General features: G+C 47.1%; 1 protein-coding gene across 15 annotated transcripts in view; it reads right to left on the reverse strand.

Moving 5' to 3' along the window:
* SPECC1 (sperm antigen with calponin homology and coiled-coil domains 1) overlaps positions 1-13,411 on the reverse strand; it is a 269,159-nt gene that overhangs the window by 88,790 nt on the left and 166,958 nt on the right. For all 15 annotated transcript variants that reach the window (XM_042917319.1, XM_042917316.1, XM_042917318.1 and 12 more), the window contains one exon: positions 1,498-1,705. In XM_042917319.1, the coding sequence (XP_042773253.1) occupies positions 1,498-1,705 (208 nt within the window). The remainder of the gene's footprint in view (positions 1-1,497; positions 1,706-13,411) is intronic.

Consider the following 13,411-nt stretch of genomic DNA (forward strand, 5'->3'; position numbering starts at 1 on the left):
ACAGTGTAGAACCTGCTGGGGATTCTCCCTCTCTCTTTGCCCCTCCTCCTCTCATGCTCCCCAGTCCTCAAAATAAATAAACTTAAAAAAAGATTCTTCTGCGCCTCCTAAACCTGCCTCACCTGCGAAGTTTTTACCTTTCTCATGGTGTGTGGCCTTTTGAGCCTCGAGAGCCAACCAGCACCAGCTGAGAAGGGTTTAACACTTTCCTGGCCCTGAGAAACATGACTGTAAATTTATTTGGTTTGTGGTTTCATAACAATGCAGCCCACTACATTTTCTTTCAACCAGACATTCATCTCACAAATCTGCAAATCTAGCCGCTTTTCCATCTTTTCTACGGCTTCATTGTGGACCCCAGATTTTTCTTCAGCATCTTTACTATATGAGACAACCAGTCTCATATACGGGTTGGTGACTTTCTCGTGTTCCAAAAGCAAAACACACTAGGGGGCGCCTGGGTGGCTCAGTGGGTTCAGCATCCAACTTCAGCTCAGGTCATGATCTTGCGGTCTGTGGGTTTGAGCCCCGCGTCGGGCTCTGGGCTGACAGCTCAGAGCCTGGAGCTTCCTTCAGATTCTGTATCTCCCTCTCTCCCTGTCCCTCTCCCACTCACACTCTGTCTTTCTCTCTCTCTCAAAAATAAACAAACATAAAAAAATTTAAAAAAAACAAACAAACCACTAGATGGGATCATTTTGATAAAGCTCATTTGGACAAGGCAGGCAATGTTTAACTAACCCCTTTTAAAGTCTTTCCCTAGTCAAAGCAAACAATGAGTCCAAAAAGAAGCCATATATTGGAGCCTCTTCAGTAACAAAGTGACCAACATCTGTAAGTTACTTGATATCCTACCTTCAATGGGACACACGCTAGAATTGTTTTCTCCCCGAGCCCAAGAGCACACACTGCTCAAACCCATCTGACCATCTGTCACCCATCTTCCTATCCATCAGGCCCAAAAGACAAAGCTCTGTCAAGGCCGGACGAGTGCGGTCAGCGGTGTGGCTCACGCACAGCACACCTGACACTCCAAAATGCATTTGCTCCTTTTCACCGTCACCTCACGCTGCTGGCTCGATGTTCAATGATTGTTTCTTTGATGCCACCCGTTTTCCAGTTAAAGGCGTTAAGTATCCTGCCTTTCTCCTCCTAGGAGACCGTAGACTATGCGCAAGGAAGACTTCTTTTTTCTTTTTAATGTTAATTTTTATTTTTGAGACAGAGAGAGACAGAGCGTGAACGGGGGAGGGTCAGAGAGAGTGGGAGACACGGAATCTGAAGCAGGCTCCAGGCTCCGAGCGGTCAGCACAGAGCCCGACGTGGGGCTCGAACCCATGGACCGTGAGATCGTGACCTGAGCCGAAGTCGGACGCTTAACTGACTGAGCCACCCAGGCGCCCCTAGGAAGACTTTTCAAAAAATAATTCTTGCAGGCCCTCCCCAGCACCCTGCTGGCTCCTGGCCTACCTGTGACCAGGGCGTGATTTCACTCACTTTCTAGCTCACTGATGAGCTGGTTGTTATGTAACTTGACAGCCCGATGCTGTTCCACCTGATCTTCCAGTTCAAATATGGTTTCCTTCATGTCTTTAATCTCCGCATCGCTCTCTGACGCTTTCTCCTGCAGCTTGAGGCTGGTTCTGCTCAGCTGTTCTGCCTGACGATCACATATCTCTTTCAAGTAAGAATAATCCTTTTCCACCTAGAATGAAAGGAAGGCTTCCCGGTCAGCATAACAGGAAAATGTTCCTCGCACACCAGCCCCAGGCTCATCCACGCACAGCAAGGGAAGCTCTGTGCACGCGCAGTACCTGACACCTGTATTCTTAGCCTCAGAAACAGCCAAGGCTATAAATATAGAGAAACGTGACGTGTGCAAAAGGCCAAATGGTGGATGCTGTGTCCCTTCCTACAGGCATAAGGAAAGCTGCAGGTACCCAAGGGCCCTTCTGTCCTGCAGCTGGGTGCAACAGCGCTCCCCCGGGAGGCCCTGGTATTGCACCGCAAGAGCTGGCCTCCTCACATCTGCTGTGGCACAGCGCCCTCTGCTGGTGATCCGGGAACAATGCCCCCAGGACCTGACTGATTCCGCCCCCCACCCCTGATCCCCGCCACCCTCCCACCCCCCGCAAACTCCAAATCCCTTCAGCCGTAAAGTACTTGCGGTCATGGTGTTTCTTTAGAGAAATACGACATTAATGTGATGGAGAACACCAGCGGAAGGCACAGAACACAAACACGTACGTGCACCAGACACAGAAAAGAGGCACGGGACAGGCATTCATCTCACCTTTTCAGTTCTTAATCATTAAACATTTCGAATGCGCAGAAAAGCCCCCAACGTGACGAGATAGCCATGCGCCCAAATGGACTTAACGATGGTTAAGTTTTGCCATGTCTGCTAAATATTTTGACTTTAACAAGATTTAGTGAAGCCCCAACCTTCTCTCCCACCCCAGAGAGTAATTTGCATTAACCTAAAATTGGCGTGCACTTGTTCCGAAATGGTTTTCACTTTTACTATACATGAATGTGCCCATAATACATACATAGTACTATGTACGTAGTTCTGCTTTAGAGTTTGTATACAAGTCATAGACTTGTTACGCTTTCGTGAAACTTGTTTTTAATCATGTTTTTGACATGTATCCACACTGATATCTACAATGCTGTCATTACTTTAAATGTTTCACAGTATTTGGTCTATAGTCTATCTATAGTCTGTCTATAGTCCTTTAAATAATGTTGCAAAATAGCTATACACTTACCAATTAATATAAGCTTGGTACCTAATAGATTTTTTCCTAGATTTGGAGGCATCTCCATTTACAGTAACATTTTTTTTTTTTTACCATTGCATTTAATGGGTAAAACCTTCTGGCTGTAGGGGTGCCTGGGTGGCTCAGCCAGTTAAGTGTCCGACTCTTGATTTTGGCTCAGGTCATGATCTCACAGTTTGTGAGTTCGAGCCCCGCGCTGGGTTCTGTGCTGACAGCGCTGAGCCTGTTGGGATTCTCTCCCTCCCTCTCTCTGTCTCTGCCCCTCCCCAGCTCATGCTCTCTCTCTCTCTCAAAATAAATCAATAAACATAAAAAAAAAAAAAAAAACAAACCCTTCTGGGTGTAAGTTCTAGGCAGGCAGAGACCCTGTCTGCTTTCTTCACCATCATATCCCTGGCACCTGCACAGCATCAAACACACAGGAGGCACCTAGTGAAAACCTGATGAATGAATACACAGACACTGGACAGCAATATCGCACCTGTTTTTCAATTGGGACGTTGCGATAAGGAATAAAGAAAGAAAGGAGGGAGGGAGGGAGGGAGAGAGGGAATACAGAGGGAACCAGTACACTGCCTACCTCAAAGGTGAGCTCTGTTCTGTGAAACCTGTGTTTCAATTATAAAGGCGTGTGGCTGGATACTGCAATAGAAAATACATCATTGTAGCTGCTGTGATACATCGAGATTGCTGGCCTGGAGCCAGACTACCGGAGCTGAAATCCCTATTCTGCCCAAGTCAGTCCAGGGTTCTTCTTCTTCTTTCTTTTTTTTTTTTTAAATATATATATAATTGTTTAATGTTTATTTTTGAGAGAGACAGAGCGTGAGCAGGGAATGCACAGGGAGGGAGGGAGACAGAATCCGAAACAGGCTCCAGGGTCTGTGCTGAAAAGAGCCTGACACGGGGCTCGAACTTACAAACCTCGAGATCACGACCCGAGCTGAAGTCGGACGCTTAAACGACTGAGCCACCCAGGTGCCCCCAGCCCTGGGTTCTGTAATCTCCCTGCCTCCGTTTCCTCATCTGAACAATTAAATGAAATACTGCACTTAAAGAGTTTATCGCCCTGCCTGACACATGGGAAGCACTCAGTAAAAGTTACTGTATCTCTCATAGCTGCCTCATGCCTCCGTGTGTGCGATGTTAGATGATAATATGACACAGGTCCAGGAAGCCCACAACACACAAAACAGACCGAGTCTTATATCCGCCGATAGCTCCAGAATAAACACAAGACTTTAGGTAGAAGAGGGGCACGGCGTTTTAGATACGAGAAGGTTGAGCTTCGACAGCATTGGAAAAGCAGCAGAGGAAGGAAGCTCCCACTATGAGCCCTGCATCCTGAGTAAGACCGTGGCTTTCCGCCCAGCGGGCTGGGCTCCGTGTCCAGGAACTCTCAGGCTGAGGGCCGCTCACCTGGTGTCTAGAAACGTGCCTGTTACTTGCGTGGGACCTACTGTGCGTCAGGAGTGGAACTGAAGGATGCACCCTGAGGAGGGTCTCCACACGTGGCCGAGGCTGCTGGCCTCCCACAGGCCCCGACCCGCCTTTACTTCCTACACGTTGGCCCCTCGTGATCACAGGCACCGGATGGCAGGCGAGGCGGTGGGGAGGGGGCCGCTGGGGCCAGTAAACCTGCAAGCCAGGATGCCGTTTCACAGCACACACCTCATTCCTCCTTCTTGACCGGGGAGTCGGTCTCTCAAGTTTAGCAATGTGTTCCGGAAAGCTCTTTCATTAAGACAAGCAACAACGACAAAGCCCTTAAGTCGCTTCGCAACGGCTTCCTGCAGGGGCTTGCTAAGTAGTAACAGGCAGGTGTTATTATGTTCATTTTACAGATTCACAGCCAAGCTAATTAAAAAGAACAACACAATTTATCAGGTAGCTAGGGCCAACACCTGGTACTTCCATGACCCTTAGAGTTCTAGGCTGCCCTCCTGCCGGCCGGTCCTTTAGAGTACAGCTTCTCCAGTTCAATAACTGCTCTGTCCGACAACCAGCAACGTGATTTTTACTGTCTCCCCTTCTTTTTTTTTTTTTTTTAATGTTTACTCATTTGAGAGAGAGACAGAGAGCATGGCAAGAGGAAGGGAGGGAGAGAATCCCAAGCAGGCTCCCCACTGTCAGCACAGAGCCCGATGTGGGGCCTGAACTCACGAACTGTGAGATCATGACCTGAGCCGAAGTCAAGAGGTGGATGCTGAACCGACTGAGCCACCCAGGCGCCCCTCCAAGGTCTCGAGAAGTCACCTCATGCATTCCACAGATGACCTCTCATCTTCAAAAATCAGCTTTCTCCAGAAATGGGCGTGAAGAATTGGATTACAAACAGATTCAAATGAGTTTCCCATGGAGGGAGTGGGAGCCACAGTCCTTCCTGGAGAGGGCTGTTGAGAGCCAGTGCTTCAAGCTCTGACAACCGCCAGAGGGCAGATGGCAGCAAGGACCTCTTGGGATTCACAACCAAGGTGCAGCTTCCCACCCTTCCGGGACCCAGGATGCAGGGTCGGGCAGGGCGGCTCTGAGACAGACGGGCGAGAACCTGCTGTCCCCACCCCACCACCTCCCCGGGTTACCTCCTACTCCCCTCAAGATCCAAGTTCTAAATCAAACAAAAGGATGTGTTCTGATGACTCAGGTTTTCATTGTGAACTTTTCTATTGTGTTCTAATCAAATAAAAATTCTCCTAATTCATTGAGACTTGAAAGCTTGTTCTTTTCAAACCAAGAAAGCTCTGGCCTTAAGACTACAGTGTGTTTGAGTCCTCTGGTCTGCCTCAAATGTTTTTCTAACGCTTCTTTATGGTCACGGAACCAGAAAGCAGTACAAATCAGTGATGAGGAGTAAAGACCCAATATTGAATCCTGGCCTTCGTCAATTCATCAGTAAGCTAGTAACATTAGCCATTCTCTGTCTTGGTTTTTTCAAGTGCAAAATATTAGATAATGACAGTATTTCTAGCATAAAAACATGATTAAATGAGATGAAATGATCTAAAGCCTCCAGGAGCACCTAGCACATATAGAGCACTTAACTATTAACTGTTATTTTTAAAATACGATAATAAATTTTGTTTTTTTAACATTTACATTTTAAAATTTTTTTAACGTCTATTTATTTCTGACAGGGCGCATGTGCGCGCACGCGTGCAAGCAGGGGAGGGGCAGAGTGAGAGGGGGACAGAGGATCTCAAGTGGGCTCCAGGCCTGATGTGGGGCTTGAACTCAGGAATCGCAAGATAATGACCTGAGCCGAAACTGGACACTTAGCCAATTGACTGAGCCACCCAGGTGCCCCTAAATTTTGCTTTTATGTGTTAAAAAAAATTTTTTTTAACATTTATTTTTGAGAGAGAGCCAGAGTGCGAGCAGGGGAGGGGCAGAAAGAGAGGGAGACACAGACTCGGAAGCAGGCTCCAGGCTCTGAGCTGTCAGCACAGAGCCCAACGTGGGGCTCGAACTCAAGGACTATGAGATCACAACCTGAGCCAAAGTCGGACGTTTAACCGAATGAGCCACCCAGGCACCCCCCTCCCTCTAAATTTTGTTTTTTAACATATTGGTACGATTATCACAGCCTCTCTCCTATATTCCATTACAAGTTTCTCTAACATTCATTCATTTATTCAGGAAGACTATAACTGGATACCTAATATATGGAACAAGTCACAATGTTAAAACTACACAGCTGATCCCCAAAAAACGTGGGGGTTAGTGGGCACCGACCTCCCCTACAGGGTTGAAAACTTTATTGCTTTACTAAACTATAACTTTTGACTCCACCAAAACTTAACTCCTAATAGCCTACAATGAAGCCTTGCTGATCACATAAATGTCGACGAACACGTATTTTGCATGTTATACGTATTACAGGCCGTATTCTTGCGGTAAAGGAAGTTAGAGACAATGTTATTTAGAAAATCATCAGGAAGAGAAAATACATTTACAGTGCTGCACTTGCTGAAAAAAACCTCCACATGTAAAGTGGACCCGCGCTGTTCAAGGGTCAGCTGTGTATGGTATGAAAGTAAATAAACTTGGGAGTGACTGCTTGAGTAACTTCACCATGAGTAAGAGTGTGTTATTTTTGTTGTGTTTGTTTTTACATCTAACTTTGTTCCTCCAAAACTCCGTTCGCTTACTTCTTGGCCCTGTTTCGAATATATACTGCTGATGGAGAGCCATGTTTCATTCACGCTGGCCAAAACTTGAACTTTTCTTCTCTTTATTTTTTTGCAATGCTATTCTGCCAAGGGAGAGCAGAGCATGGTCATTTAGTTTAAGCTTTTGTTATGGAAAAAGGAAAATGGCTAGGAAACGCTCAAAGAAATGGGTAAGCATCTGTATTTCACTCTGGGAACTTTCTGGATTTTCAGATGAGCGCTCAGGGAGGTGCTCCCTGAGTGTTCAAAATGCCGGGGCTTCGCAGACAAGCCCTAAGGTCAAGTTGAGGGAAAAAAAGTGCTCAGGCCTAATCTCAGGAAAGGTGTTAACACGTCTACAGAGAAAAATGGGCCCCTCAGAAGGGAAGTGGGGGGGCGGGGGGCGGTCAGCCCAGGAAATCCAGAAAGGGAGAGACCACACTGGGTCCAGGGGAGTGCCCCCTCCACCTTTACTCAAACATCACGTGTCTCTTTGCCAAACCCTCAGGTTCAGCCCCCAAACTCCTTCACAAGGTTTTGAGAACGGAGCCCTACAGGGGTGGGGGTGGGGGTGGGGCTGGGGAGTGGAGGGAGCCAGCAGTCACATGGCAACGCGGGACTGCCATCACGTCCTGGGCCACCTGACTGTCAGGTCTGAGCTAATAAAGGCCGCAAGGGCGTTCTGCTTTGCAGGGGGCCCTTGCTAAGCTTCATCTCCCGGTGCACAGCAGGCTTCAAGCTCTGGGCCACAAGGCTGGGGCCCGAGGCGCGGTCCCTGAGCAATGGCCCCCCTCGAAGGCTTCCCGGTGCAGAGCCTACAGGCCTTCCCCAAGCTGCCTGGACAAGTGTCTCCTCTCGACTTGAACACAGGCTCTGTTACACAGGTTTCTCACTGCCTTCTTCCCAGCACGAAGTCACAGGACCGCTTTACCCAGAGAACTGATACACTGGCGTCCACCAAAGGCACCGGAGAGCACGAGGCCACTGAAACGTCCACGTTTTCAGCCTCAACAACTCAACCTTAACCGACTCTCCCACAAGTACCCAGTTCGCGATGCACGCAGGAGACGTGATCCCTAAGCTCCCCCTTGGACTCTACCAAACAGATTCGCCAACACTTCTGACCTCCTCCGAGATGCCAGGGAAGGGCAAGGGGCTTTCACACAGGTGATCCTAGCTGATCTACCATGGGGACAGTGACCCCACAGAGCTGAGGGCCCCTCTGAAAAAGCGACACCACCGATGAGACCTAACGCTTAAGGCAGGGTGAGGCGAGTCAAGGATGGGGAATGGGGAGGGGGGCAGAGACAGGGGCCAGAGCACCTTCGGTGGAGAGAGCCTCCCAAACAACAAAACTCCTGATGCAGACCAAGACTGGGCCAGGCAGGGCCCGTACAGGGGAGCTGGGGGTGCAAAAGAAGGTGGCTGCTGGGTGTCCATCAGGGGCCGCATTGGGTGCAAATGGCCGAAGGCTTTACCCTGAATTCGGGAGATCACTGCGAGCACTTCACGGAGAACGGACGGGAATGGGGGAAAGCGAACCCCCTGTCTGGGGGCTGCGGCAAACAGTGCTCTCTCCCTTACCCAAAAGTCATTCTCCGTTTCTTTCTAAGAATCCCAATTTGGTTTAAGAATCGGGCTGTGATCTTGTGATATCAAGGGAAGTGGGCTGGGGGAGGGTGCGTGTGGCCCAGTTGTGACCAGACACAAAGGTGAAAGTTGCTGAGGGCCCCCCGGCCGCCCCCCGCCAAGCCGGGGAAAACTGTCCTCCCGACAGGACTGAGGTATCGGGGAGCTGCCGAGGCTCCTGCCTGTCAGGACTGTGGGGATCACATGCTGAGGATCCTGTGCCCTCTTGGCAGGAAGGCCGTGGAATCACAGAGCCCTGACGTCACACAGCCCCTGGACCGCAGCGACCAACTTCCTGCCTCCTGACTTCTGAGTACAGGAGGAAAGTGAGCCGCTGGCTTCAGCCGCTGGCACTAAGGGTTTCTGATTCTTAGGATCCAAAGCATGGCCTGGGCATCTTCACGGACCACCTGCTATTTAAGCAGGCTCCAAGGTCACCTCAGTCCTTCAAAGAGTCCTATTCTGTCATGGCTACAGAATCATCTACTTGGTGCATCTTTCTCGCAAATTCTGGTTTTGCCATTTGCGGCCAGTGGCTCCCCTAATCAGCTTGGCCTGGTGACCAATACCGGTCACACAATGATTACTGCACCTCTGAGTTTTCTCCGACCACTCACAGCAAGTGTTTCTTTTCTTTTGTTTAAAATTTTTTTAATGTCAATTTACTTTTGGGAGAGACAGACAGAGTGTGAGTGGGGGAGGGGCTGAGAGAGAGAGAGAGGGAGACACAAAATCTGAAGCAGGCTCCAGGCTCTGAGCTGTCACCACAGAGCCCTATGCAGGGCTCGAACTCGAGCCGTGAGATCATGACCTGAGCCAAAGTCGGATGCTCAACTGACTGAGCCACCCAGGCGCCCCAGCATGTATTTCTTTTTTTTATTTTTTTATTTTATTTTTTTTTTTTATTATTTTTTTAAAAAAAAATTTTTTTTTTCAACGTTTTTTATTTATTTTTGGGACAGAGAGAGACAGACCATGAACAGGGGAGGGGCAGAGAGAGAGGGACACACAGAATCGGAAACAGGCTCCAGGCTCTGAGCCATCAGCCCAGAGCCTGACGCGGGGCTCGAACTCACGGACTGCGAGATCGTGACCTGGCTGAAGTCGGACGCTTAACCGACTGCGCCATCCAGGCGCCCCAGCATGTATTTCTTTATAATCTCCTTTCTCCTCTGGAAGAGACACCCGAGTTTCTGCTTTAGAAAGAACTAAATTTCTAAGGATACCACCTATATAAGCTTTCAACCTCAGGGGTGGGGCGGGGGGGGAGGGGAGGGAACAACAACAATACTTTGTTTTAAAACTTCTAGGTTTCAAGGCTTATAGACACTGTAACTTGAAATCAAGATCTCAACCAACTGCAAATGTGATCGTTAGAAAACCATAAACCTGGATTGCAGTATAGTCTGAAAAACCAATAATCCCATTTAATGACATGCTGCTTGCTGGCTGGGGCAGGCATTCCTCTATCTCTCTCTTCCTCTCTCCCGAAATCAAGAGAGAGAGAGAGAGAGGGGGAGAGCGAATGAGTGTGGCTTATAGGAGGCTGAGGCATCTGTGGAAATGACAGCCATCCTCAAAGTCGTACGAAGGCATGTTTTATAACCATACGGTAATCTGCCAGCAAAATGTATATATAGGATATCAGAGAAGCTGACAAGAATGGAGATACTAGCAAACAGCTGAAGACAAAGAAATGAGAGGAACAGAGAGCCTCTGAAATAATCCCAATGATTGTAAATGTCCTACCAATTTTCCATTTACTGTAGGAAGAACAGATCCACCTCGCACCAAAAAAAAAAAAAAAAGTACATTTGAAGGCTTTTCAGAGGCTCTTCTAATAGTATCTGAGTCATTTATGTAACTTACGGAAACTGGAAATTTATACAGATTTACTCAATCAGATCATAGGGTGGTTTGGTATTGCTTTTCCTCTTTAGTAAACAGGCAATTTTGTTCTTTTCTCATAACAGTCGCCTTCTGCCATGAATTTGAATGGATGAATGCAGAGCTCAAGCGCAGAAGTTGTTCATCACCAAGAAAACTGCTTGGTGGTTAACAGGACACTCACTCAGACATCGGCTCAAGGTGGTGAAATGTGAAAGGTCTAGCAAATGTCCTGCAAAGTGACTGAGAACTAAAGAATTAGAATTTGTGCCGGGAATGCAAAGATGACTTAACACTGGACTGCCTTAGAAAATCTGTTATTCTAATTCACCTTGTTAACAAGTTAAAAGAGAAAAACCACCATGATTATATAAAAACTACTCTAAGATCAGATCTGAGAGATGTTTAAGACCCATAACAGATGTAGCAAAATTCAATCCCTATCCTTTTAAAAAAAACAAACAAATCAGTTCCCAGCAAAATACTCGTCTAACTCAATAAAAGGTACACAGCACGTGCCTACGACAGACATCCTTGATAACAAAATGTTGAAGACACTCCCTTTAAATCAGGAACGAGGCCAAGATCCCCCCCCCCGCACCCCGCCTCCACACCAACCACACTTCTGTTCTACACCGTACGATGAAGAGGGGCTGCCCAAGGTCACAGAATTAATCGCAATTAACCAAGTCAGGAGGACCCACGCTTTCCACTTACCAATCCATTGTTTCACATCATTCTATGTTTGTACTAAAAGTGCTCCTGTGTCCTTCGGTCAGCCTAGAAAGTCCGGGTTTTACACCTTTTCGAAGGTAACAGAAAAGCACAGGTAACGAGCCCACTGTGATTATAGGTCAATGCCCTTGTGCACTAAGACAGCACGAAATCACAGACCTGGGATCTCAAGTATAAAAGCAACTCCAGGTGACCTGGTGCTTCACACAGTCTTACCTCGAAATACCAGCTACAGTCTCTTCCATTCTACCGACGAATTTTTGATGATTCGAATCAGCGTGTAATACAAAGGGAATACAGGAATAATATAATTAACAGCTGACTTAAAATGTATATGCTGTACCTTGCACTCCACAGAAAATGCAAACCTTTTTTCTTTTTCTCCAAATTAGACTTGGTTTGTCCCAGAAAAATTCTGAATTTTACTGCCCTCGTGTAGATAAAGCTGTAAGGAAGGGCAAACTCATACCTTTAAATGCTGTCATTATCAACCAAGAAATGACCGACGTCACCGAACACAGAACTGTACTCAAAAAACTAAGAAGAAACCAAGGAAATACAGACAAGCAGGATAAAAGGATTAATAAAGATAAAAGCAGAAACAAATTCATGAAATAAGTTAACGTAGAAGTGAAGCTACTGTTTTGAGATACCAAATTATTTCTTGGTGACCCATGTATTTAGTGTAACGTCAATCGAAATGCCGAAGAGACAGGTGAAGGACTGAGGGGGCACTTCAAGAAGGTCACATCTGGAAGGTGGCGCATTTTGCAACAGAGTGATGGAGAGGAACGGATTTCAGACACTAGAAGTTAATGTAAAGCTACAATCACCAACTTAAACTTCAAATGGGCACCTGGCGAGTACCTTCTAATGGAATCACTTCCATACTTTCAAATTTTATTGAAATTTTATTTAGCATTTTAGCTATAAATGTAGAACACTGACAATGATTTAAAAAGAAGAAAAAACTAACACTACCTACCACTCGGATTATCAAACAACCAAGCCAGAACCAAGTTGCAACAAACTAATCTTTTAAAAAAATTTTTTTAATGTGTATTTATTTTTGAGAGAGAGAGCACAAGCAGGGGAGGGTCAGAGAGAGAGGGAGACACAGAATCCAAAGCGGCTCCAGGCTCTGAGCTGTCAGCACAGAGCCCGATGCAGGGCTCGAACCCACGAACCGTGAGATCATGACCTGAGCCACAGGTGAATGCTTAACCAACTTAACCAACCCAGGCACCAGGCAGTAGACTAATCTAAAGGCAGATGAAGCAGTGGAGAAAAATCACCCTGTGAGCTCATGGCACAACTTTTTTCTTGTCTTTTCTTTTCTTTTTTTTTTTGTGTGTGTTTATTTATTTTGAGGGAGAGAGAGAGAGCTTATAGGGGTGAAGGAGCAAAAAGAGTGGGAGAGAGAATCCCAAGCAGACTCTGCCTTCTCGACTGTGAGATCAGGTCTTGAGCTGAAATCAAGAGTCGGACGCTTAACTGACTGAGCCACCCAGGCGCCTAACAGCTTGTTTCTTAAAACAGTGACGACCCTAAGGTGGGAAGTCATTTCAACCTCTCTCTCTCACCACCAGACCCCTAACATCACAGATCCAGAGCTTGCAGGAAACAGAAACTAGGAAGCCACCTGTCTATGCCTTTCCAGCACTGCTCTGTGAGCAGGCAGGATATTATAGAATTACCAGCAACTTTATCATGTAACAAAGTTGCAGACTGACGAAAGGATTATTTTTAAAAATGAAACAGGGATCATTTGTTCGATTGTGGGCTGGGTAAGATCTTCCCCAGTGAAGAAGGGGAGGAAAAAAGAGGCAACGAAGACCAGATCTGAATGACCCAGCAACTGGATACCAAGCATTGGCAAGGGTTCAGGGAAACAGGCACTCCCGTGGATCAGCTGGTGGGAACACTTCTGGGGGGAAAACTGGCTGAATGTATCGAGTGTCCTTAAAATGGTCACATTCAGGGCGCGTGGGTGGCTCAGTCGGTTAAGCGTCCGTCGTCGGCTCAGGTCATGATCTCGCGGTCCATGAGTTTGAGCCCCGCCTCGGACTCTGTGCTGACAGCTCAGAGCCTGGAACCTGCTTCCGATTCTGTGTCTCCCTCTCTCTCTGACCCTCCCCCGTTCATGCTCTGTCTCTGTCTCAAAAATAAATAAACATTAAAAAAAATAATACAGGAAAAAAAAGGTCACATTCTGACACATCAAGTCAG

This window comes from Panthera leo, chromosome E1 (assembly GCF_018350215.1).
Source record: "Panthera leo isolate Ple1 chromosome E1, P.leo_Ple1_pat1.1, whole genome shotgun sequence".
Classification (NCBI taxonomy): Eukaryota; Metazoa; Chordata; class Mammalia; order Carnivora; family Felidae; genus Panthera; species Panthera leo.